Source organism: Arachis stenosperma, chromosome 10 (genome assembly GCF_014773155.1).
Source record: "Arachis stenosperma cultivar V10309 chromosome 10, arast.V10309.gnm1.PFL2, whole genome shotgun sequence".
Taxonomy (NCBI): Eukaryota; Viridiplantae; Streptophyta; class Magnoliopsida; order Fabales; family Fabaceae; genus Arachis; species Arachis stenosperma.
The window spans coordinates 7,053,137-7,080,852 of record NC_080386.1 but is presented as its reverse complement, the minus strand read 5'-3'; the positions used below and the strand labels follow the sequence as shown (position 1 = coordinate 7,080,852).

Sequence of the window (27,716 nt, the reverse complement as noted above, 5' to 3'; positions counted from 1 at the left end):
CAAAATAATAATAATAATAATAATAATAATAATAATAATAATAATAATAATAATAATAATAATAATAATAATGTCAATGAATTATAACTTAAATAATATAGTTTTTTATATTTATTAGAAGATGTTTTCATAAAGACGCATAAAATGTCTTTTTTTTAAAGATATTTTTTAATAACTAAAATTTAACATATATAATTACTTAAATTGTGTTATTTTTGTCAAAATTAGGTCAGATAAATTAATTTGACCGAATAATAGTGAATCAAATTTTGAATCGATCTAAATTAATATTATTTTTTAAATGACTATAATACCCCTATTATATAAAATGACTAAAATATTCTTATTATATATATTAATTTTGAGAATCATAAATTTTAGTCATTTTTTTCTCTGTCGTTGTAGGGTTAGAATTTAAAATTTTCAAAATTAATATATATATATATATATATATATATATATGGAATATTTTAGTTGTATTTTATAATAGGAATATTGTAGTAATTTTTTATAAAAAATATTAATTTATACCGATTTAAAATTTAATTTATTAATATTTTTGTTAAATTAATTTGTCCGATCTAATTTTAATAAAATTAATATAATTTAATTGATTATATGTATTAAATTTTAATTTTTAAAAAATATCTTAAAAATAGATATTTTTTACATCTTTATCTAAGTGGCTCTCTTATCTAAAAGTTACGAATTCAAATCTCATTCCTAATTTTAAAATATTAATAATAATAATATGTCTTTTTTTATTTAAATTCAAAATTCTTATATATATCACATGCGGTTCCTTAACCTTTCAGTCCACTCTATCTTCCAATCTGAGTCTACCCAGCAAATAAAGACAAAAGAAATAGAGAAGTTTGATTTCATAATCTAATACAGTAGGTTTCTTTTCATTCTCAACATCTACAACAAAATTAATGAAGATGACTAGCAAAATCACATGTGTTGCTATAGCTTGATCCTACACGATTTGATTTTTATACTCATAGTATAATAATATACACAAATGTGTTATTTGACCAATATAATTGAATTTATATTTTATTATAACTATATTTCGTATTGATTTTATATTTATTTATTTTAATATTAAATTAAGTTAGCTTTTTTAATTTGATTGTATTTTTAACTTAGAAATAAACATTTTTCATGATATATTCTCAAATTATATCCCTTTAATTTGATTATTAAAAATGTAGTCCAATCTGATTGATTGCATTTTTAAGATCTAAGTATGGATAATCCAAAAATTGGAGAATTAGAGTTGAAGAAATCAGCAAGCAAGAAGGAAGAGATGAAGAATGATGAACGTTGTTCATCAACAGCTCTCATTAACACTCTTCCCGATCCAAGAGGCGGCAAGAGATGCTTCGTGGCCTCTATCTGCAGCCTTGGTTCAGATGGCAGTGCAAGCGGCATGCTCGGTGGCCGGCGCCGTCGCAACCGGCGGCATGAAAGAAGAGTGGTTCTGCATAGTGATGATCGGAATAGATACTGCACAAATTATTATTGCAAGACAACAAGATCTCCAATGTGGCGCAAGGGACCTCTCGGATATAAGGTCGTCACTCATCTGCACGGTGCACACTATAATATAATAATATAATATTTATAACTTTATATATATTCTATATTGCAAGACACACAGGATATATACTACAACACTGAACACACCAACACATAAATTTCAAAATTTTATAAAACAGACATATGTATAATATAAAATATTTTTAGATAAGATTTATCTATTTTGTGTTTTAAAAACAGATATTAAATTTATAAATTAAAAAATTTTATTATAAAATAAAAATTTAAATTTTTAATATATTTATTATATCTTCATTAAATAAAAATATTTAAAATTTTTTATTAATAATATTTTAAAATTTTATTAATATTAAAATATAAATTAATTTTTTAATTATTTTTAATATCTTAATTTAATTATATAAAATATTTAAAATATTTTTTATTTTAATAAATAATAATATATACTATTTTTAATTTTTTTAAAAAATAAATATTAAAAATAAAAATAAATAAGTTGACATATGATGATATTTAAATATATATATACGTATTTAAAGGAATATTAGTAAATATTATGTTAAGAATATATTATATTTAAAATATGATTAGCACATAGACACCGCAACTCAATAAAATGTCCATATAAATAGTATATATCCTTATATTCTAGAAATTAATGAAATTTCATATTAATTATTTAATTATGTGCAGACTTTGTGTAATGCGTGTGGGATTGATTACATGAAGCAGGTTACGAGCAGAGGCAGTGAGATTGCTACACTTCCAGATGAGGCAGAATTAGGATCAGATCATTCAAAATCACAAGACTCTGCAGATGTTTAACACATCATTTTTCATCAACATATTGCATGTGTCATACGTTATAAAAGTTTGGACATATGAGCCTATATGATATTTATTTTTCAAAAGTTTCAGAAGGCTTTTTATTAAATAATACCATTTATCGTTTATTTTTTTTAATGCTAATTTTTAATTCCCAAAAAAATTATAAGATAATACAATTTATTGCGATAAAATTTTTTGAAATTTTTCTGTTGATATACTTTTATTTTTAGTTGATAGCTTATAGAGAAGAGTCATTTCTGCTTCTAAAATTAGATTTTGAAGTTAAAGAATTGTCAAAATATATCATTATTAATTAAACAAAAAAATAAGTAAATACATACTTTTTTCTTGTATTTATATTAATTTTATCATATTATTAAGCAAAAGATATTATTAACATCACTCCTAATTTAATAAAGAATTATACTATATAATCAGTAAAATTTATCATTTTTACACACTAACAAAAATATTTTTATACTAAATTTTAATTCCTAAACATTTTATCTTAAATTTTAATAGTATAAAAATAAAATATTGACTCAAAGTATTGGCTAATATTGATAAAAAGTATTAACTCCCTAACATTTCTCTTTTAATAAAATCTTATTACATTGAGAATAAAATTTCTCTAAATAAAATGAAAATATCAATTTGGAGTTATTGGCAACGTAGTTATATCCAACGGCTACTATATATTTCCAACGAATTCATGATTATTATAGTTACAAGTTTAGCAAAAATGTAGTGTTTGGATTTAGATATTGTTACTGCACCTAAATATAGTGCAAAATCCATGTAACATACCATGAACAGAACACAAATGTTTCGTTCAATGGCTTCATTTCTTCTTTCACCTTTCTGTTGTTTCCTACATACCTCTTCTCTCTTTCTCTCTACACATAATTATACGTATACGTATACGTATGGGAAGGCACCGAACTACGAACTCACAAGCATCTGATTTTCACCTTTTCTCTTTCTCTAATAAGATGCCAAAATCAAAATCTAAATCCATTAAAGAAATGAGCAAGGCCTACAAATCCCTTGTATCCAAAAAGCACCATGACAAGAAAGAAGATGAGGTATAATAAATAATGTAATCTAAGCCTTTATCAAGTTTTGGAATCATCTATTTATATGATTTATTGAGATAAATAATCTTGATTTTTGTTAATTATATATTTGCAGGGGATAACAGCACACCAAAGATTTGTGGAGAATGATGATAAAAAAAGAGTGGATGAGGATATTTGGAGTCCAAAATTTTTGTCAAGGGTAGCAAGCAGAAGATCCAAGACACCAACACCACAAACAAAGTCCCTCTTTAGAATTGGAAGCCGGCGTTGCACCACGCCAACGCCGACCTCCCTATCAAGAAGTTCTAGCCCCAGCAAGAACATCAATGATAACGATGATAATAATAATAATAACAATAATAATAGTAGTAGTAGTGGTAATAATAATAATAATGTGTTACCAGAAATTAGTTCAAATCCTCTAAAGAGGATCTTGAGCAGAAGAGGAACCACATCAGGTCCATTGTTAAGGAGCAATAGCAAATTGGAAATATCAGGGCCAGAGTTGATATACCATGCAGGATCTCATCGTCATGGTGCATCTTCTATAATCAATGATATGGGAATGTGGATTCCTGGGGATTCTGAAAATGTTCCTGAAGTGTCGGTGTCAAGCAATCTGAGCCGTAGATTGACAACACCTATCTTATTTTCACAGACAACAGTTAGAAGGAAACCACCAGAAGTTGAGAAGATCATAGAGTGCACACTTGAGGACTTGTGCTTTGGATGCACCAAAAAGATTAAAGTTACCAGAGATGTTATCAAACATCCCGGGTATGTTTTTTCTTAAAGTGAAAACTCAGATGCAGTTAAATTGATAGCCGAGAGCCGTTAAATAATAATTTAATTAAATCTGTCAAATTATCTAACAACTCTCATCGTGAAATTAACTGCACCTAAGTTTTTACCTTTTCTTAATCTATCATGTCATGATCTTACACTTAGCATTTAATTTTAAGTTGTGTTGTATGTACTCAATTGAATGAGATGTGCGATTCACAGAGAGACGGAATGAGTATACAAAATATTTCTCTTCAAAAATTAGAAGAATATTACTTACTAACTAATTTTGCAACAGGGTAATGGTCCAAGAGATTGAGATTTTAAAGATTGAAGTGAAGCCAGGATGGAGAAAAGGAACAAAGATAAAATTTGAGGGAAAGGGTGATGAGAAACCTGGATACCTCCCTGCTGATATAGTGTTCATAATTGAAGAAAAGAAACACAATTTGTTTAGAAGAGAAGGCAATAATGACTTGGAAATATGTATTGAGATTCCTCTAGTAGATGCACTCACGGGGTGCTCTTTACCAATTCCTGTATTAGGAGGGGAGAAGTTGACTTTGTCATTTGAGAATACTGTTGTATACCCTGGATATGTGAAGGTTATTGAAGGTCAAGGCATGCCAACCATTAAAAACGATGGGAAAAGAGGTGACCTCCATGTCAAGTTTCTAGTTGACTTCCCCAAAGAATTGAGTGATGAACAACGGCAAGAAACTTTTAGAATCTTAGAAAATTGTTGCTAATGATGACCATAGTTGTACATTTGTATATTTTGTATGCAGATATGAATGCATTTGCTATCAGTTAAAGACACAAATTTTCTGGTAATGATAGATATACAATTCATACACAATGTTGGCATTGGATTATTTTTCCATAAGAAATAGTTGATAATAGCTGATAATTACATATATTTGTGTATATAATACCTATAACCAGTTAACCACTGTTTTATGAATATCTTACTAGACTTCGCTGTAAATTTCATTTTATTCTGCATTTAACTCCTAAAATAAAAAAGGGTTGGTAAAATGAAAAAAAAAAATCTAATTACTCTTGAATGAAAATGATAATTAATTTTTATTTTATTATTTTACAAATTTTCCTTATTTTAGAGAATCTTTTTCCTCCTATTTTATGTTCTTTATCTTTTTTTGGGGAACAATTCCATCAGCCTATAGCTTATTAGCTTTGATGGAGACAGAATAGACATCAAACCTTCAATATTTATGAAAGAAAAAAAAGGCTATAAAGAATATACATATACATTATATACACATTTTTTTCGTTAGTTTTATTTTCATTTGGACCAAAGAGAGAGAAAGTTCAGTCACCTATATGACAAGCCGTACAATATTCCTATATTAACAAGTACTTATGATCAAAATCTAATGTTATACCACTATCTGTCATTATCCTGATTCTCACGGTTTTCATCGTGAGGAGTTTCAGCAAAAACTTGTCCTTGGTCTCTAACATCTCTGAACATTGAAAAAAACGAGTTGAGACCCTCAGATGAAGCACCTCCTAAGATCCATAATAACATAGAACTGAATGAATTCATGGAACCGGGGTTCGGACCGCCTTCTGCTTGTCGAATGTCAGCTTGCCCAGGAATCTGCACGGGGTTGGCTACGCTGTCTTGATTGTTTTCTGGTCGTCCTGGAGGCTCAGCAACTCCTGCACTGTTCTGAGGCGCCGATGGATCAAACCCCGGCCTGAACCCTGCCCCTGAATTTGAATCTGTGTTAGTTACTCCTTGGTTTCTTGTGTTCAATCTTGTGATGTGCAAGGTTGACGCAAGAATAGTAGATGAGGTAATGTGAAAGTCTTGTTGATGTGACCGTCTATTTTGCATGAATCTTTGCAATGCCGGTACCTAATAAACATAGTATTAGTTACACTTCAATTACGTAAATATGACAAACAATTAAATGTACAGAGAAATGTTTAAAACTTTTATTGAGATCTGAGAGTTATATTTCTTCTCCTAATAATAAAAAGAATCCTTTTGATCACTTGTAAATTACAAAATCCACTTGGCCCTTATTTCCTATCCCCTTCTTCAGGTTTTAGGACCTCATTTAAGATTAAACATGTCAATGATACCATTACCATGATAAGTTAAGAACCTAAGGCGGGTCCAATCTCCAATGCCTCAATGACACTGGGCCCTTTACTCAGGACTTGTAAAGTTGTAACACGCCAACCTTTATCATTTCTTACCTCAAAACGATTCCAAAAGTACAGGATCAGATGTTGCATAAAAGCTGCTGTAGTAGATAGAGCCAAATATGAAAAACCTGGAATTTTTTTTTTAAATTATTTCCAGATAATATTAATTAAATTGCATTGAGAAAAATAAAGCATTACGAACATTACCATATGAATAAGAGAAGAAATATATGTGAAAGACCAGAAAATACAGCAAAAAGAAGCGAGGGAAGAACTTCATTGAAATTGGCGTTCGGACACTGCATGTAAGATATCAAAACCATATCAGAATTCAGCCAAACACTTGCTTAATCACACGTATGTTTAAGAAAAGTGCAACAGGCAGCACTATTCATCATTTCAACAATTGCATAAGGACAATATATTTATTAAACAAAAGTAGTGTTACTTAAGCGGTAGCTCCTTATTACAATTCCCTATCTGGCCAAGAACATTCAGACTAGGCCTCAAAAGGAAACAGTTATCCAATATAGTCAAAAGCAAAAATCAAAACAGTGAATGTCTAAACCCAGGACCATACGAGTTTGAGTGAGAGAGAGAGAGAGAGAGATACCTAATGAGAGTAAAGAGTTCGCACAACCAGACAAGAATCAAGACCATGAAGGCAAGCAGCTGGTCGTCATAAAACTCAAAGAGAAAGAACAGAATACCAATCATAATCTGAAGAAATAACCAAAAGAAAACTATCAGCATGGCTAAGACTAAAATGAAATTGCACAACTGAGCATTCAGACAAATATTGTTTATCAGTTAAAATGAGTGCTTACAGGAACAAAAACCAGTGATTCAATTACATGTACAAAGATCAACTGAAATGTCGGAAGGCGATGCCGAGCATGGTGTTGAAGCTGCACTGTAAAGAGCCAAAGACTAGATGATGTCAAAAGGGAGTCTCTTCCAATGTGCACAACACCATGAACTACTATGACATATTAGATAGTGCCAAAGCTCAAATGAAGCTGTTCTTATGGTTAGCACACTTAATCCAGAAAACATAGTTGACAAAAAACCTTCTGAATAAACATCCCAATTGCAAGGTGATAGCAGTCTTGTACAATCCTGATTGCCTCACATTTTAGGTGAATTTAGAAAAGCAAGTATCAATGGAGGAAATGGCTGAATAACAAGATAGATGGATACATGCAGGTGTCACAAAACTAATTTTCCACAATGAAAATAAATAATGCCTACCTGTAAACTTCAGCATACGAGTCTGTGTTTCTCTCAATGTAAATGATACAGACATTGTGGTAGTAAAAAATACAAACAAGGACATCATAAGCACACCGCATTTTGTTACTAGGTAGTCTGCATAGACAAAAATGATTTATAAGTTACAAGCCAACAGCAAAGAGTAGTTAATTAATTGTAAACTGAAAAAGGTAGAGGATTTCTAGATGTAGTCTTTGTTTTTGGTGGGTGGTGTGTGTGTGTTTTTTGTTTTGGGGAGGGGGGGGGGGGGGGGGATTCCAGCCAATTGATGATGGTATTTTGATGAGACTGCACATTCTACTCTAGAAGAGTTTTAAGACTGTTTTTGCCCCAATACTCAAATAGAGAGCTAAGGTATTAATGATAATCACTTATTGTCAAATCATTTAAAGTATAACAAATATTGGACCATTGAAATCTGAAATCTAGAGTTGAATATGAATTTCAGGCCAAGTTCCTCTACGACCTACAGGATATCAGTAGGCAAATAGAAGATATCCATTAGTTAAAGTAGAGACTGCAAAATACAACATTTCTAAACAAGAGGTTCTCAACAAAGTAAATAGCAGAATAAATCAACAAACCTCCAAACCTAGCTGGGCCTTCTGGAGGTTCTTGTGCATAGCTAAGGTTATAGAATTCCTTTGTTTGGTAGTTATACAGATAACCTGTGGTTAAGTTCCAAAAATATTCAAGAAATAATTAAATGCTTATGGTTCAAGAAAAATGTGGGTGACAGATACTTGAGGTTAATGGAAAATTTTGTCAATTAGTTTATCCAGAGAGCAGATAGTTTACCTTGGCCAGGAGAACTTAATAAACTGTTGATTAAAATTGTATCATATCCAACAAATCTGTTTATGAGTAGTTGCTGCCACCTAGTAATGCGAAAGAAATTCAATATAAAATATAAAAATAAGATCAAGTCTGAGCAGCATATATAAATAACACTGTATCTCATCAAGATGCTGGGAAAAAATTTCCTATTAGCAGTTGGGTTTACAACTCTCAGTAGTACAACCACATGAAAGTAAGGAGTTAAGAATGAAAATAATGTATCCTTTCTTGACCCAACCCAACCCTGATAGCCATGTTAATGTCTTTACCTATTTCCAAAGCATGAGTGCCAAGCTGATATGCTAACATTGACAGTTCGTACATTATGACGGAACTTTGCACTTTCAGGTAACAAGAAATAACCCTGAAGAACAGAATAACATCACATGACAAACAATAATGATGTGCAGTCTATATGTAGCTTCAACAAACTACAGAACCCACCCATAGATATCAAAACCATATGCTATCTAACAGAAAGTTCATAGTAAAACTCAACGTTAAGAACAATTATAATATACCTTTTCCGTAGTGTACAAATATGTAGGTTCAGATTTGCTCGCCTTTGTAAGCCATTGCACTGAAATTGAAAACACAACATACTGAAAAAAGAAAGTAACATGACGGAATGTGACTGAAAAGAACAGAAAGGGAGAAAATCATAAATTCAGTAATTTAGGACATCTCCTAATGCAAAGTTTAATCCAATAACAGTAAAGTTTGGAAAAATCTTGTGTTATTTTTGTAAGTCTTGCTAATGCAACTAGAGTTTGGAATGAACCCATCTATATCATATGCACAAAGCAACCATTAATAACATGTAAATTTGACCAAGTGAGGAAAATTATAAGCATGAAAGCTATCTGCATCTAGGTTAACCTGTTGGATTTGTTTTTGTTAAATTATTTAAATAACATTTAACCATTTCTCTACCTTTTTTGAGAATAAAAACATTCATTGAAAACCCACTCTCTCTTTTTTTCCGCAGTGTGAGGAGGAGACGTCTAGACACATAGAAAACTCGCAAATCACATGATTTTTGGAGACCGAAAATGTAAACCCTAACAATACGGGACGTGGATTGTTTGAAACTGCCTTTTTCTCTGCATTTTAGTTTCAAATAAAGTGTAAAAAATTGTAACTACCTGCATTACTGTTAAACTTCTCCAAATGAAGGATATGCATCCATTTGGGAATATCAAGATTTAGGCGTATACCAGCAATATCCTGCACTTGAGAATTTGAAGTTAAGCAGAGATTTGAATGAAGTCTATCATTTTCTCTATATAAAAAATCATGGCTAGGAATACTTCAGCTTACCCACAGCTTCTGGAAATTTCTAATTATCTGCACTGTGTGTCTCCAAATAAAGGAGATCCGCCTGTACCATTTTCTGCCAAAATGTGTAATAGCGGCTTTTAGGGTCTCTTTGGCTGATAAAGTAAAACCATTTCTATGCTCCTCTTTATCATTTTTTATGACAGTTTCTTCAATCACTGGCCTAGAACTTTGGCTACTTGTAGAGGTTTCAGCTTGATGAGTATCTGTCTTCCAAAACCTAAACACCAATTTTCCCCTCCTAGCACCTGAACCAATCCAATTCCACCAAAACTTTGAAGCCAAAAATGTCAATTCATCTCCATTGACATTAGCAACCTCTATTTTATCTTTTGCAACATCCGTTCCAGCAGAATCTATTTTGCTTGATTCAGAATCAACATGCGACCAAAAGCCAGCACTGGTTATCTACAATGATTATTTAAAAGTGTGTCATACATGCAGCAAGATAGCAAAAAGAACATAGATTATATCACAAATATTGTTATGAAACCACCTGTCCCAAAAGCTTATGTTGATAAATAGTTCTATATCTATAAAAAATTAGCTAAACCTTAAAGTAGGCGATTGGAGCTATACAAAGAAAGTGGGAATTAAATACAAGAAAAAGAAGAGTCTTTTTATAAATAAAAATCTTTAGGAGATAATTAAAGTAAGATATGAGACATTATCAATTTCACAAAGTTTGGTTCGTAGAGAAAAACTGCTAAAAGCAGATATTTGAATATGCATTATGAGAATTGGAAAAAATATATATACCTTAATCAGAATTAGTTGGGCTTCTGTTGTGTCGACTCCAGATAGCTCACTTGAACAACCGGGCTTCACAAAGAGGAAGAAGTATATACTTATAAGAAACCATAAATAAATAATTTAAAAAAAATGAATTTGATCTAACTCAAGCAATTAACTATGGAGGAAAAAAAAAGAAAAAACTGGAACCACCTTGATTCTTGGGTAACCAAACACTAAAACCCCGGGCATATATGGCTTTATGACCTCAATGGTTAAATGTCAAGAGTAATAATGCAATGTAATTTGGACATGTAAAATGTAGGAAGACAAATGCAACCCCAAGAATGAATAGCTCAATGATGAAGAAATCTCATGAACAATGACGAAAATGGACAAGAAGCAAGTTTAGAGAAGTAAGAGAAAGACAAAGAAATATAAGAGTCAGCTGATACTAGAGATTTGAAATGGTATTCAACACAAGTGATTGCTTGGCACTTCGCTAATCCAACTCTCGGTTGTAAGAAACATCATACCAAATTTTCTCAGTGTTATTGTCCATTATAAGTATTTAATCGTAGTTCCAATATTGAGTTTTAAGGGGGATTCTATAATGAACTTATTATTACACCAAACACCACTTTGTGCTTGTTTTAAATTATGCAAGCTTCAAAGGTGGTTTCACAAAATTGAGCTCAATAGTGGCTTGACGGATTTGGCAAGTTTTGACTTAAAGTAGATTGCCAATGCACCAAGGTTCTCTCAAGCATAGGTATAACGTAACAAACCAACAAGCAACGGAGCACCACAGGCTTTGCTGGGAATTCAGTTATGACTAGAAAGTGCACACAAATTCAGATATACATTTATGTTTAAGAGAGATTTAAAATTCTACCCACTGAACTGTAGCATTTAGAGTCATGATCATCTAGCAGATAAGCATAGTTCATTACACCAACACAGATTTTCTTGTTTCACTTCCGAGATTCTATCATTTAATTTGATGCATATTCAAACAGACATTGAAAATCCATCAGAAATCAACTGAGTTTCAGGCATAACAAAAAAATCTAATCGGAACAAAACATCAAATTCTAACAAGCCCTAACGATAAAGTTAAAAGGGGAAGAAGGAAAAGAAAAGATATAGACCTGCTGAACGTAATTGGCGTGCATAACAACGAGAATACAGAACAAGGTGATGGCAATAACAAGATACATATACTCTAAAGCAACTCTGAGTTTTGGGGTTAACATCTGCGAAAACCTCTCCTGCACGCGTATGAAGGTCTGCTCTGGATCCATCTCTTGCAATGAAAAACAACAAGATTTTCCCGAGAAAAAGTGATGGAAAATCCAAGTTTCCGAAGTTCTGAAGATTGGTTCGCTTTATTTATACGATCATCACGTTTTCAACGAGGAGTGCGATTACAGTTAATTAATTTACAAACACAAGCAAAATAAATACTTTTTCAAATTAATTAATTAATTAAGTAACATTTTCTTTCTCTTTTTTCCCTTATCAGTTATGTACTGCCACTCTGCTGTCCCGGTATTTTAAGTAATATAATTAAAATATAATATAATATAATTATTTATATTATTTAATATTTGATAGTTGAAGGCAAATTGACAAAATCATTATAATTTTAAAATAATAAACTTTTGCTTATAATTATAAGTTTTAAAATATTATTTATGTTTATTCTTATCTTCCAACTAGCATTGTATGATAAATTTGTTTAAATTCTATAAGATATTGTTGTCATCTCGAGATCTCTATAAAAGGAGGAGCTCACCCTAATTATAATCAAATTTCAAGGAACATTGTAATATATCCACTTTTACTATCTCATAAAATGTTCTAAATTTCTCTTCTCTCTCTGAAAACTTAGCTAGTGTTATTTTCTTCTTCCTTATCCAGTGTCATTAAATATGCTCTGAGTTTGTCTCTGTCTTCAGAGGATCCTACTCACCAGAATATGACACGGATAGGATCCACGGAAATTTCTCATAGTGGAAAAAAGACTCAATATTATAATATCAAGTTTTGCTTGAATCCTTTAATTTCACTCGATGCAATGTTTAAAAGAGTGACAGGGATAAGCATCCAAAGGTATTATAGTATCGATCTCCTAGAGTACTGGAGATCCACCCCTGTGGTATCAGAGCATCAGGTTTATAAGAGGAAGAAGAAGGTATTACTAGTTAAAGCAAGTAAGAAAGAATTACTAAATATGAACCCTTCATCGTCTCTAAGTTCTTTTGAACTCATCCATCATTCTACTTCTTTAAGTGTAGAGCGCTTACCCTCTAGTCTAAAGAAAATCCTTGCCAATAAAATTGATCAATTGGTAGAATTTACCCATGTTTCAAAAGACTCCCGATCCCTAGCCACTGAATACCCACTCATTAACCCCTATTCTTTCTACCAAAGACAAAAGAAATCAACCCTCACCTCCATCTACTATCTTATTACTAAAAACTCTTTGCCTCCACCAAAAGAAGGCATCCAGCCTTCCCATTTACAACAGTGTGGTTTAAAAGCTACTACTGCTGAACAATACATAATCCTAGAAATCGCATAAGAACTCATCCAAAATTATCAAGACCAAGGCTACACTCACTTACATCTGGGAGCAGTTAGACTTATTCTAACTCTTCATGGAAGAAGATTCCTTTCGATGACAGCTAAAGTTGCTCTTTTGGATTCCACTTTCAAGGAATACCAACATGCCTTGATTGAAGCATTAGTTACTACACTCTCGAATGGAAGTGTCATCCTTACTATAACTCCTAATTTTACGATGAAACTATCGGACCCAACGATATCTCAAATACTAAAAATCCAAATACAGCTAGTTGGGGTAATTCAAGACTCTAATGCTGAACAGGCCACCCTGCATCACCAAGTCCTCTATAGAGTTCAAGATTATGCTCTTGATCTCAATCTCCCAAACACTACAGGAGAAGCATTATTTATGTTCACAGATAATGCCAGAGGACCAACTATCGTAAATATTCCAGGAATGATCACTACTGAAGAAATTTCTTCTATCATTCCATTGGAATGGATTACTGATTATGAAAAGGCTTTCCCAAAGGAACAGGTTGATATTCATACTACATCACCTCCAACTATTACCCACAATAGTGATGGAACGGTGATTACTATTTTCCAGAAATTAGGAGTAATCAAGCAAACTTTTCTGCAAGGACCATCCTTTAGGAGGATTAATATGATCTCTCCTATTCGGGTGCAAACAACTCATGATCAAGATGATCCACCTGTACATTTCTATGAAAATGAAAAATCTGTTTATGTTTCTCATATAAATGGTCACTTCATCTAGGATATTGATCCCTCCATGTGTGATTTCGATTGTGACTGTGCTAACCAATGGAGTGACACTGATAATGAAGATTATGATAAATGGCAGAGGAACAAGAAAAAGAAGAGATCATAGTAAGTCCATTACTCATATAAGAGACCTGAACCCCCTGATGATATAGATGTGGCACCGATGCTCAGAAAGAAAAGGTTGTCCCAAAAAAGTTCTACAGATTATCTTTATCAGTCAGTCAAAATAATTCCATGTATTGCAACCCTCAAACTTTATGAGGAAGAATTTTCACCTTTAGTGACCCAGACTGATGAAAAGAAAATCACTAGAAGACCTTATGTAATTCCTCAGGGGATTAATCCACATGGATATCAAGCAACAACTTCTCAAGAGGAAGTCCTTAATTGGCACACAGATAATGCAGTCAGTACAAAATAAAGTATTGCTCCAAATAGACCACACTCTTAATGCTCTTGTAGAAAAAACTGAAGGTCTTTCAGCACAACTAGGTTCTGTGGCAGAACAAGTTGCTAAACTCAGAAACCAACTCTCTACACAGGCTTTTTAACTTGACCAAGAACTCAAAACCTATATTGACAATAGGTACTTTGGCCCAGAGTTCCACTGGAAAAATAGAAAACTGGATCAAGTTAAGGCCTAACTTCGCTAGATTGAGATGGACAAAGACAAAACAACTATACCTCAGGCATTGGCTATAGACCCATTATCCATGTATCCTAAACCATATCTATCATATTCACCTGTCTTATTTTCCTCAACATATTCACCACCTAAAACCCTAGATTATGAATCCATCTTCAAATCCACTTATCATTTAGCCAGACAAGCAAACACCAAAAGAGATGTCTCTCCTCAAGGGCGACGTTACTCTTCTCAACCACAACCACCTCAGTCACAGCTAACTCTCCATTTCAGACCTCGTCCTCCCTGGAAGCCAGACAATTTTTTCAGAGAAGATACACCCTTTAATACCCCTTCAAAAGACAAGGGTATCAAAGAAGGGTCACCTGCCCCAGGCCGAACAATTAACACCCTTACTCTGGATAATCAATCACACAGTGAAGAAATCACTGATGAATCTAGTGAAGAAACGACTGAATAGTCCGAAAAAGACTATGAAGCAGACCTTTCAACGATAGCCATGGTCAACCCTGTAGAAGAAGAAGAGGAAGAGATAACTTCTGAAAGGGATGAACCATCAACTTTAGTTAACCCTCCACAGACAGGATCTTCTGAAGTAAAAACTTCTAACAAATAGTTTACCTTTGATGATATCCCACCATTAAGATACAGAAAATGGTTAAATAAATTTAATGCTTGAATTGAAACTACATGGCAAATCCAAATCTTTCAAGCAGACAAGTCCTTGCGGATTTCATAAATCAAATGACTGGCAATCTCCGAGAATGGGTTAACAATCTTTCTGAATATGAAGACTCAAGCTCATTAATAGTACTTCTTCCCAACTTTTGGGGATACTACACCAAGAATTTTTGGGAGACATTACAATCATCCAAAAAAAATTTCTAAGAGTATTTTAAAATGAAGTGCTGCTCACTCAACAGAAAGGATTTGAAAAAACATTACAAAAGGACGGCTGCTAAATATTATCCTCTTTGAGGAAATAATAATCCACCACTCAAACAAGTCTTCATGGTATCCCTGCCAGATGAACTTCAGCCAGAATTACAACGGGTGATGATGACTCTTCGCAAAGAAGTAACTACCACCACCATTGGAGAAATATATCAGCTGGTTCTAGCTGCTCTAGATAAAATGTGTGAACAACAACAGATGTTCAAACAACTCAATCAAAATTCAAGTAAATTTAGAGGGGCATGCAGTAAGTTCTACTTGAAGATCAAATGCAAAGAACCTGGCATATGTGAACGTAAGCAAAAAAAAAAGACACATTGGCAACAGCAGTCTAGAACATTCTAACAGAAGACATTCAGAAAGGATAGAAGAAAGCAAAAATCTTACTGCTATTTCAAAGAAGAAAATCCCATACCAAAAAATCAAACAAATGCTTCATTTGTGAAAAACAGGGTCATTTTGCTAAATCATGTCCCAATAAGACAAAGAAGGAAATAAAAATGCTTCAATCTTTAATGGATGCAACCTCCATAGATGTGAAGAGGATCTTGAATCAGTACTTGAAGAATAAGAATGGAAAGATGGTGAGACTCAATATGTTTTCCAAGATTCTGGCTCAGAGGATTAGAGGAAGACATCCCACCAAACAGGTCAATTTTTACCATAACTCCCATCGCTTTCATCACCACAAGAATTCCTAAAGGATCAAACATCCCAAAAGAAAAACTTGGATATCTTGAATCCTTAAGAATAAAGTAGATTGATGGTACTCCCCGACCTCATTTTGATTTGAAGGTAAAGACGTCCATTTATTACAAACCACTAAGAGCTGTTACGTTAATGGATACTGGATCTTGTGCCACTGTCCTAAAACCACATGTCTTACCAAAAGAAATGTGAGAACCTTTTCATAAGAGATTTGCGGCAGCTAACAGTGAAGTCTTCACCATCAATTTCATTTCCAAAAAACCTATTGGACTGGAAATATTTTCTAGTCAGACCACTTGGCTCAGGATACTAGGAAGTTACCTCCCAGACAAAGATGTTCTGTTTAGATTTGATGCCTTTTTTCCGAACCCATGGACTACACATTAAACTCATTGGCCTAAGCTACAAAGGGCAATTCTTATCTTATACAGGAATACAAAGCATCCTTGAAATACAAGAAGCTCCAGAAGAATATAAGGAAGTTCAGCAATAACTCCTTAATGCTTGTTGTGACAGTCATGATCAATTCAACCATCCGGCACCTTTGTGAAAAATTCAGATTTTTATGTATGCCTTTCCTTCAAAAAGAATGAGGACGTCAACCCAACAAAAGCCACGCACTCAGAAATGAATCCTGAAGATCTCAAATTGGCAGGAGCTAAATGTGCAGCTCTCCTTATTTAAGGACTCATTGAGCCAACTAATTTTAATTGGGTGTGTCAAGTCTTTCATGTTGAAAAAGGGCCGAGCAAAATAGAGAAAAAAAGAGGCTTGTTATTGACTATAAGCCACTCAATGTCTTTTTGCAAAATGATAAATTTCTTCTACCAAGAATCTCAGTTATTACACAAAGACTGAGTGGAATAATAATATTCAGCAAGTTTGACTTAAAAGCTGGTTTTTGACAAATAGGGTTTCATCCTGAAAATAGATACAAAACAACATTCTGTATCCTTGAAGCTCAATACCAGTGGACAGTAATGCCATTTGGATTCAAAGTAGCCCCATTTCACTTTCAGAAGACAATGACCAAAATCTTTGATCCCATTCTACATTCCACACTTATTTATATTGATTACATCCTACTATTCTCAAAAGACGATAAAGCCCATAAAAACCTCTTGGCCCAATTCACTCAAATAGTCAGAAATCAGGAAATCATACTGTCATAAAAAAAGAACTCTCTTGCTAAAACAAAAATTGAGTTCCTTGAAATGATCTCTTGCTGAACGTAATTGGCGTGCATAACAACGAACGTGCATAACAACGAGAATACAGAACAAAGTGATGGTAATAACAAGATACATATACTCTAAAGCAACTCTGAGTTTTGGGGTTAACATCTGCGAAAACCTCTCCTGCACGCGTATGAAGGTCTGCTCTGGATCCATCTCTTGCAATGAAAAACAACAAGATTTTCCCGAGAAAAAGTGATGGAAAATCCAAGTTTCCGAAGTTCTGAAGATTGGTTCGCTTTATTTATACGATCATCACGTTTTCAACGAGGAGTGCGATTACAGTTAATTAATTTACAAACACAAGCAAAATAAATACTTTTTCAAATTAATTAATTAATTAAGTAACATTTTTTCTTTCTCTTTTTCCCTTATCAGTTATGTACTGCCACTCTGCTGTCCCGGCACTAATTGGTTAATTATGTTTTATTCTCTGAATTATTAAAAAATTAAACCGGTCGATTACTTTATAAATTTTGATTAAATTTAATTCTCGTATTTTATAATTATTCTTGTTCATTTGTCAATTATCAATTATAAGTAAAATCACCAAATACCAAATAAGTAAGGATGTGTTTAGACGGCTAAAAAGTTAAACTTATTTTAGTAATTTTTATTTATATAATATTTTTTGAATAATCAGTTACGTCACAATTAATTTATATTTAAATAGTTTAGTTGAAATGTAATTTTAAAATAGCCTATTATATTTAAAACTTAAGAAAAAAAATATTTTAAATAATATAACTTAAAAAGAATATAAAATAATTATTTATATTATTTAATATTTGATAGTTGAAAGCATTGACGAAATCATTATAATTTCAAAATAATAAACTTTTGTTTATAATTATAGGTTTTAAAATATTATTTTTGCTTATGAATAGGGCAAAACACTATAATAAGCCAATGCTAGGCCGAAATTACGTAAATAAGCCAAAACCAAAATCGTTTCAGTAATGAGCCAAACCATATATTTATATAATTCGAACCACAATGGTTCGAACTTCATTCGTTAATAATTCGAACCAATGCGGTTCGAATTACAGAGAGAGATGCTGATTCAAGTAAATCGAACCAAGCTGGTTCGAATTACAGAGAGAGAAGGTGCATCATATAATTCGAACCAGGCTGGTTCGAATTACAGAGAGAGAAGCTGCATCAAGTAATTCGAACCAAGCTGGTTCGAATTACACAACCCCTAATTCGAACCAGTGTGGTTCGATTTAGTGGTAGACAGAGCAAGGGTGCACATGGTATGCCACGTCCTGGAGTGTGATCGTGCACTCTTCGAACGGCATATGAAACGTGTGCGTTTCCGGACGCCATCGCTCGACGAATGCACTGACAAGGGCCTCGTCTAACTGGAACCATCTATCGTTCAGCCTTGCAAGATGGTATAGACCGGCCATCTGCAAGTACGGAACGTATCTGTCATCCAGTCGCATGCCCTGCTGCCGTCGCATGCTCCTGATGCATCGCTGAGGCTGCGCATGAAATGCACAACTAAACCGCATAAATATACATGAACAAGAACTACATGCAAAACAAACCCATAGACCACACAAGTAACCGCTAACATAAAACAGCTTAAGTAGAACCACTAACATAAAACAGCTTAACTAAAACCGTTAACATAAAACAGCTAGCATAAAACAACTAACACAAATCACTAACATAAAACAACTAACAGAAACCACTTACATAAAACAACTAACATAAACCACCAACATAAGAAACCAACATAAACCACCAACTATGGGTGGAAACAGGCCAGGCCAGGCTAGGCTTTGCTCTTAACAGGCTGGCCTGTATGTCATACAGTTGATTGGCCTGAGCTTGGCCTGCAGCCTGTTATAGGCTCTTTATAAAGTACTAGGCCTGGCCTGTTATTCAGCCTGGCCTGGCCTGAAGCCTGTTAAAAAGTCTGATAATTTTTTTTACAAAAATAAAAATATTATTTTAAAAAATTTTTTTAATAAAAATAGTTATATGTAATATGTCATATATTTAATATTTATAAAAAATTTTAAACTTTTAACATATTTAAAATATACAAAAATATTTATAATAAAATATAATAAATTTAAAATATCCCATAATTTTATTAATAATAAATAATTATTTATATATTTAATTATATTTTAATAGGCCCAAGCAGGCCTGACAAGCCTATAAGGCTAATTAGTAAGCCTGGGCCTGGCCTATTAATGTATTAAGGCTTTTAAAAGAGCCTGGGCCTGTACCTATTTTATAACAGGTCAGGCCAAACACAGGCCAGGCTGCAGGCCCCTGGCAGGCCGCCTGGCCTTTTTCCACCCCTACCACCAATATAAGAAACCAACATAAACCACTAACTTAAAAGAGCTAACATAAAACAACTAACATAAACCACTAACATAAACTACTAACATAAACCACCAACATAAACCACTAACATAAACCACTAACATAAACCACCATCTAACCCGTATGCAAAACCACTAAGATGCAACTTCTCTATAATTCGAACCAGCCTGGTTCGAATTATATGATGCACCTTCTCTCTCTGTAATTCGAACCAGCTTGGTTTGATTTACTTGAATCAGCATCTCTCTCTGTAATTCGAACCGCATTGGTTCGAATTATTAACGAATGAAGTTCGAACCATTGTGGTTCGAATTATATAAATATATGGTTTGGCTCATTACTGAAACGATTTTGGTTTTGGCTTATTTACGTAATTTCGGCCTAGCATTGGCTTATTATAGTGCTTTGCCCTTATGAATATTTTGATTATAGACTTTTTTACCTTTTTACCAAACAGTTTTTTCTAGATACTACTTTTTTGTTTTTTTCAAAAATATTATTTAGAGTGTTCCCAAAATAGTTAATATTCAACTTAATTTATGAAATTTGATGTGGAACTTAAATTGATCCGCAAAAATATAATTGATTCAACTTGGACTCCAAAATTTACAATAGTAATTTACAATATATAATTTGAGGAGTGAATTTTTTTTTCGTTATAAAAATGTACTAAATAATATTTCGAGGGAGACTCTTAAGTAAGAGTCACAACTTAAGAGTAAATTATTAAGAATCCTGTGGTTTTGACCAGATGTAATTTAGAAAAGATAGATTTTCAGCCATTTATTTATTGGATTTTCAAGTACAGTGATATTATAGATTCAAGATGCCAGCAGATAAGGACATAATACTAGCATTGAACAAAACTGAATAATATTATCACATATACTTTTGAAGAAAGTTCGGTACATAAACCTGACACAAAAGTCACCCCTCCAAACCACTGAAATAAACACAACCAAAATTTCATAATACAGATGCAAGTAAATGAATAAATAATTAAATACATAAGAACACAAGAAAATTTTGAAAAAGAAAGAGAAGAAAACAGTGTCTCCAAAAGAAAAACTGAAGAAGGCACTGGAAAAACGAGCAACAGCAGCCTGCAAGAAGTAAAAAACATCAAAGTTAAGCATAAAATTGTTGGCACTATAAAAGAAAACAAGAGGCATAATTTAAAAAGGTTACAAACATTGATCAAAAGAACGCTTTTGCATAGATCACAGGGGTGAAAGATTTGTTTAGTGTTTACCAGGGCAATGAATATAACCGTTTAAAGAGAGAACCATTTGGTACTACCGTAATACGGTAATAGTAACATTTCTGAAAAGGAAAACATACCTGGCAAAGGCAATGATCTTTGGCCAGCACCATAGCCACACAGCTCCAATTTCATCTCATAACAAGCCATTTCGATTTTGTTGTAAACATACTTGGTACGTACCGGGGAAAAAACCAAACAAAAATGTTTAAATTTTCTGTGTCTATACTATATCAACTTCTTGGGGCAAATGCAGATAATGCGTTCGCATGTGCAGGTGAGAGATTGCTCAGAATGGGCTGCATTTGTTGCCCATATAATGAAAGTAGATGAGAGAACGTTCTGCCCACTAGGGTTTTAACTTCAGATGTCTCATCAGGGGATGCCACCACTTGAGCTGAGAGATTAACTAGCTCAGGGACTAGGGAGAGGATCTGCATTTCAATTAAAATGGATAAACAGAGTTTGGTATCAGTGTATATTATCCATTGAAGAAAACAAAAGACCCCCGGGGGAGGGGGGGGGGGGGGTGGATGGGATGGGATTACCTGAGGATTGGATGAGAATACAAGAGTGGAGACACAACTATAGACAGCCATAGACTCTTCACGGTCTTCCTTTAAAGGAAGAACTCTCAAGAAAACAGGAAGAACCTGTAAAAAAGCGTTCACAGAAATATTACACTGAAAAAATAAAGGGTAGAGGTCCAATATACACGTTAAAATATTTGATTGCAGAAAAGAAAACCAAGTTGCATAATGACATAATAGAGCAAGAACTTACCTGATTCAGTGGAACAGATTCAGGGTGTACCATAATCATCCTTGCCACAGCACCAGCTGCATTATCCCTCACTGCATCATCAGGCTCGGACTCCCCAAACAAGGGATGAAGTCCACGTAATATATTGTCATAGTATCTGGTATTCGATTAAGGAAAACACTGAATCAAGGTAAAAATAAAATGCAAGGTATATGTGGACATGATTTAACCTCTAAAGCAGCATATATTGACTGGCATATATTATCATGTACAGCTATCACATAGGTAGCATGCTAAAGGATACCTTAAAGCCAAGTCGTCACCATTTTTGCATAATTCTCCAACACAAAATGCAGCATTCCTTCTATTCGTTGCGTCGGATGATGCTAGTTCTTTGAGTACCAATGGCATCACTCTCTGAGAAAAATGCATCACATTTTACTTATCAATTATAACATAGTCAATGGAATCACATAACTGCAAAAAATAAAAATTAAAGAGAACAAATCAATAAAAAATACATCAACATAGGCCGCAATTGGAGAACCCATGTTCTGAGCAACTTCAGCAAGGCAGGCAACAACCATGGTCCTATCTTGAGGGGGACGGGAAGCTTTCTGCATTTCAAAGTGAGGATGTTAGTTTTGTGATTTGTTCCTAATTGTAAGACTTATGGGGCACCGACTTACTGCAAATTTCATTAAAGGTTCAAATAGCTGTGCAAAGATGGGAGCGAATTGAGCACCCATAGACTTTGCAAATGCAGGGAGAAGATCAGATACAGCATCCATAAGCACTTCATCATGTGAAGCATCATCATCATCAATTTCACTGTCTGACTCTATCTGCTGACAAGCAGATTCCTCTCGAAGCAACAATGAAGTTGCTTCAACAAGCTGGGGCAAGTCTGGTATTGGAGAAAATCTATCGTTAGCATGATCTCAGAAAGATGAGTTCAAATGATAGGTCATGTAAATTTATGCTTACAAGGCTCAAGAGCTGCGAAACCAAAATCTCTTATGATGTCGGCCACACTAGTGCATGCTTGAGCAACCACTTCCTTGTCATCATCTTCAACCATAGTTTTGATGTAAATATTCATCACAGTATCTGTAGAATGTATCAGACTGATTAATCTATACAGATTAAATGAACGGGATTATCATCATGAACCCATACAACATCAAAAAGATTTACTATTCCAGTGGATGTTCTTACCAAGAAGTTTTTTTGCTTTTGCAGCACCATCCTGAAAAGTAAGCATCTATCAATTTTTGTGGCAATAAAAGAAAGGTTTCAATCTAGAGAACAACTATTTAAAAAAAGAGAGAAGCTACAATTCTTCATCTGTTCATCAGGTAGTATCCAATCTCCACCATTAATCATGATAAGTAAATGAAATGTTGAGTGATCAAAATGGAGACACTAATTGCCAGTTACCGACTTACAGTTATAAACCTGAATCCAATATCAAATTACAGGGAAGGTACAAAAGATACAACTGGCAAAAAATGACTAAACGAATAAAAGTGGATAAAGGAAAATAGCACTGATCAGACTTACATTTTGGCTTTGGAAGATAGCATGAGCTGCAGTTAAAATATCTGCAGTTTAAAAAAAAACGAAGCGCATGCACGTACACATACACCTTAATCAGAATTCATTGATGAGATATATCAATGCAGTACTTGCGAGCACAATTAAAGCTTGAGAATTCATGTAAAATATGACCTTAAAACTAGCAAGCGAAATATATTATTAGTGCATTACATTTCTACTTCATTCTCATTGTATTGGAATGTCTATATGATTAAATTTGATAGAATTTAATCATCATGGGAGATTTGGGCACATTAATTGGTACCTTTTAGAATAGTAATATAATATTATACACGGTAAAATGCATCTTGGGTGTCATCTACTAGAAAAATAACTTAAGGAAAGTACTAGAATCCTACCATGCATTAAATAAAAAAGACAATCAGCAAACAGAAGAATAGGTATAGCAAACGATTTGAAAACAGATCATTATGATTAGTTTCCACTTACGTTTTAAAGCAATGATTGCCTGTAGTCTAACATCTTCATGGAAATAACTAGAGTGTTTGTCCAAGATTCTTAGCGTCTCCTCCAAATATCTCACAATGATTTAAGAATTCAAAAAATTTAACCATCAATGCTGATTTCCCCCTTTTTTTCGTTCTTTATTTGTAAAGAGTAACCAAAACATAATTCAGAAATTCAGTCAAAGGATACGGAGCATAAGAAATCTTTGTGTGCTGCGCAAACAGGCCAAGGGCTTGGGTTGCAGCTGCCTTTTCATCCAACACTCCAGTTCTAATACTAATATTTCGAACTCTTGGTTCATCATGAGCTTCATCATCCGAAGAAACTTCTCCAAATCCATTAGCAATTTCATCATCGCACTCATCAATATCCACCGCAGAGCCATCATCAAGATTGCAGGAAGAAAATGCAAGAGGCACAACATGAGGAAGATACTGTTTACCAATAAAAAGTTTCACTTATGTAAGAGTGAGTATGACATTGTAATGATATAATGCTAATCCATACAAACCTGTGCAAAACTATCTTCCAAAATCTCAGCAACATTGCTGAAGAATCCATGCGTGTACTCCCGTAGTTCACTAAACTCAAGCCCAAATCCCTGAAAATAACGAGAAAATAAATCCAGGGGGGAGGGGAAAAGCACAGTCAGCAACAGAGTTAAGTGCAAAGGCACTTACTGAAATTGCAGCTTCTATGTAGGGAGGTAATATTGGTTCCATTCTCATTCTGCCAACGGACATCGCAACAATTCCGACTAATTCTGTTGCTCTTGCACGGCAACGGAGATCCTCGTCATTAGTTAACACCATGAAATTTTTCATCAGCTCTAAAACCCTTTCAGCGTAAGGAAAGAAAGCCTGCTCTGCAGCAGAAGCAATAGAACCAATGGCAGACTGCAACAACACCACGTGAAAATAATGAGTTTTAATAAAACCAAGAAAGCTATAGCAATTCATTATGATCCTGAAAACTTTTACAGGATGCTGAAGTGCTGAACGTTCCTTACCATGCACGTTTCTTGCAAATTACGGGAACTGTTTTGGAGAGCTGCCAATAATCTTCCCATTAAAGGATCTAGGAAAGGAAGGATTTCCTCACCCATGTTCTCGCAAAATGCAGCCAAAGCATAGTATGACTTTTCCTGCATAAATTTACAGATAATGCTAAAAAAAATTGCAGTTGACTTGAATCTTTTAAGTGGTAGAAGATAATCTATTGATAAACCATTCCTTTCCCCAGTGCATACCTTTACTTCATCAGATGCATCCTCAAGAGAATTTAAAATACATGGGAGAACACTCTCATAATGAGATACAATTTCAGGCTGTAAGTGCTCAGCAAATTGACCCAAAGCAAATGAAGCTGCCCCTCTGACCATTTGTTCCGGATCCCTCAGAGCTCCCAAAACAATATGGAGAACAGGTTCGAGCTTACTTTTCATGAGCTCCAAACAACCTTCTGAAATCACACCCAATGCAGTTACAGATGCTTCTCGAAACTTTGGGTTTGCGTTCTGACTGCTTACAGAAGAAAATTCAAAAACTGGTGGATAAACATGCTTTGGAATGTTTAAAGCCATTGTATCAATAACTTCTGCAGCAGCTCTATCTGGTGCAAGATCATCATCATCACTTTCATCTGTTGATTCAGCAAGCAAAGGGCATAAAACTTGCAGGATAGGAATGACCAATTTATGCTTTTTCAAAGTGTTTGACTTGTACTTTGCCAGCCATGAAATAATCTGAATTGCCTGTTGGACATAGCAAGTTACAGTATGTGAGCAACATAGCTACAATAACAGGAGTATAAAAAGCTTTGGAAATATACTTCATGATCCAGATCTACCTGATGACGTGTATTAGACTCCAAATTTTGACTCGAGCAAACCTCAAGGGAGAACTGCACTATGGATTTGACTGAATCTCCAAGAAGTGGTGCAGGAGATTCTATCAGCTCATCAAAAATTTCAAAAGCAATTATAGCAACGTCTTCTTCTCCTGAAGTTAGGCATTGTCGTGCTACATTCAAGATACTTGGAATGAATTCCCGAAATTTGATCTGCACACATAGAAAAGAAATCAGAAAAAAACTAGAAGTAAGAATACACAATTTCAGGGAGTTGATTGCATCAAATTAAGTTTTCACTTATATGCCACTCAAATTTACGAGTTATGAACTCGTTACTTACAAACCAATATGGAATTGGAAATCCTATTCTTCATTCTAACAAAACGCACAAACCCTTCAACCCTATAATCAAAATATATATTTTCCTTGTTTTAAAAAGATGAAATTACATAAACAGCAGCGACTCACCACTTCATCTCCATCGTGAGTGAATTCCAGAAAAGAACCCACCGCCCTAAGAAAACAGACATAGCTCTCTCCATAAGCAACAACAGATACTATAATCAGTGTTTGAACAGATACAACACAAGGAATGAACAATAGCTTACTTGAGGGCAGCAACTCTAACGCGGTTGCTAGTCTCATCCTGCAAGCACTTGAGCAGAAGAGCTTGAAGAGCAGCAAAATGTGGCCGGAAAGCGTTCCCAACTGTTTCAGTCAATGAGCTGAAGAGAATTAACGCCACCTTAGAATCCCAGGATCAATAGCACTCGGTTAGATGTCGAGTCCATCAAATAGGAATGCGTATGATGTTACAAAAGTAACGTAAAATCTTACTTCGCGGTGGTCTTCCTGTGCACTCTGACTACACTGGAACAGAAATGGCAACAAATCCGGCCATTCCCCGGACGGAACGGCATACTTTGCAACAATGCTCACTACATTAGCACTCGCTTTCCTTACGGGAGGGCTGCACATTACTATGATCATATTCAATAACTAATTAACTAACAAAAAACGGTTACAACTGCATAACGGTTATCAATAACAGAATTGAACAGAAGAGTAACAAATATGCCTGTGCTCCATGGTGATGCTGTCGATGAGGGACTGCTTGACGAGCTGCTTGAGCTGAGGAGAGAGCTTGGCCCAGTGGCCGGTGATCTTCTTGCGGAGGAGGACGGCGGCGAGCTGGCGGACGTTGGGGGTCTTGGCGGTACGGAGGTGGTGAATGAGGGCGGGGACCACCTGGGGGTCCTTAGCGAGGCGCTTGATTTGGTCCTCTGCTTGACGGCGGGCGTCGTTGTCGGGCATGAGGAATTGAATCAGCAAGAGCTCCAGCGACTGCGCCATCTCTCTTTGGTTCTGAGAATTGAGAGATGGAGAGAGTGGAGGCTCTGAGGGTCAAGGGGGTGCGGTGCTGTGAGTGAGGGTTTTGCTTTGTGTTCAAGGGACTAAGGGGAGGTTAAGAGGTTGTATTTTTTAATATTATTATATTCATATATTTGGGTTGACAGGGTTTTTGGATTTCGGTGATTTATTGTTGACTCCCTTCAGATTTTGGGTTTTGGAAGAATATGCTTTGGAGTTCAAATGTTTACCGTGTTTTGTTTGAACTTTGTCTCGCCGAACTCCTCTCCTTTGTTTAGAACTTATCATTTTATTTATCAAACAAAAAATGGAGTTAAATACCGAAGTAATTCATGAGACTAACATCATGAATTAAAATCGTCTTTCAGATTTTAATTACATTAATTACGTTTTTGAAATTTATCACATTAGCTTTTGATTTATTCTTTTTGATGTGGTTTGATACTTTGATGATATAAACTTCTTAGTAACACATATGTTTGATATTCAATTACATTAATTATGTTCTTAAAATTGATAAAAATATATTATATTAA

The 27,716-nt window shown here is 34.2% G+C and overlaps 4 protein-coding genes across 4 annotated transcripts; 2 read left to right on the top strand and 2 right to left on the bottom strand.

The window, feature by feature from the left end:
• The first annotated feature begins 1,241 nt into the window (after positions 1-1,241).
• LOC130956666 (GATA transcription factor 7-like) lies at positions 1,242-2,391 on the top strand. Its single transcript, XM_057883685.1, has 2 exons — positions 1,242-1,579; positions 2,260-2,391. The coding sequence occupies exons 1-2, from the start codon at positions 1,253-1,255 to the stop codon at positions 2,389-2,391; spliced, it is 459 nt and encodes a 152-aa protein (XP_057739668.1). The 5' UTR covers positions 1,242-1,252.
• An 829-nt stretch (positions 2,392-3,220) lies between these two features.
• LOC130958102 (uncharacterized) lies at positions 3,221-5,046 on the top strand. Its single transcript, XM_057885002.1, has 3 exons — positions 3,221-3,479; positions 3,586-4,250; positions 4,555-5,046. Exons 1-3 carry the CDS (start codon positions 3,321-3,323, stop codon positions 5,003-5,005), a joined length of 1,275 nt encoding a protein of 424 aa, XP_057740985.1. The 5' UTR covers positions 3,221-3,320; the 3' UTR covers positions 5,006-5,046.
• A 463-nt stretch (positions 5,047-5,509) lies between these two features.
• LOC130956162 (membralin-like protein At1g60995) lies at positions 5,510-12,034 on the bottom strand. The gene is made up of 14 exons (XM_057883205.1): positions 11,768-12,034; positions 10,644-10,706; positions 9,867-10,292; positions 9,692-9,773; positions 9,068-9,126; positions 8,816-8,910; positions 8,508-8,587; positions 8,294-8,377; positions 7,689-7,805; positions 7,265-7,350; positions 7,051-7,157; positions 6,645-6,736; positions 6,489-6,565; positions 5,510-6,141 (listed from the first exon to the last, which is right to left on the bottom strand). Exons 1-14 carry the CDS (start codon positions 11,918-11,920, stop codon positions 5,665-5,667), a joined length of 1,998 nt encoding a protein of 665 aa, XP_057739188.1. The 5' UTR covers positions 11,921-12,034; the 3' UTR covers positions 5,510-5,664.
• An 8,598-nt stretch (positions 12,035-20,632) lies between these two features.
• On the bottom strand, positions 20,633-27,249 carry LOC130956251 (uncharacterized). Its single transcript, XM_057883299.1, has 21 exons — positions 26,888-27,249; positions 26,647-26,779; positions 26,418-26,554; positions 26,278-26,323; positions 25,807-26,019; positions 25,208-25,711; positions 24,968-25,102; positions 24,639-24,854; positions 24,470-24,559; positions 24,148-24,392; positions 23,941-24,029; positions 23,455-23,495; positions 23,110-23,140; positions 22,879-23,001; positions 22,581-22,798; positions 22,413-22,508; positions 22,196-22,308; positions 21,913-22,048; positions 21,678-21,782; positions 21,210-21,563; positions 20,633-20,971 (listed from the first exon to the last, which is right to left on the bottom strand). Exons 1-20 carry the CDS (start codon positions 27,160-27,162, stop codon positions 21,363-21,365), a joined length of 3,147 nt encoding a protein of 1,048 aa, XP_057739282.1. The 5' UTR covers positions 27,163-27,249; the 3' UTR covers positions 20,633-20,971; positions 21,210-21,362.
• Positions 27,250-27,716: the final 467 nt, after the last annotated feature.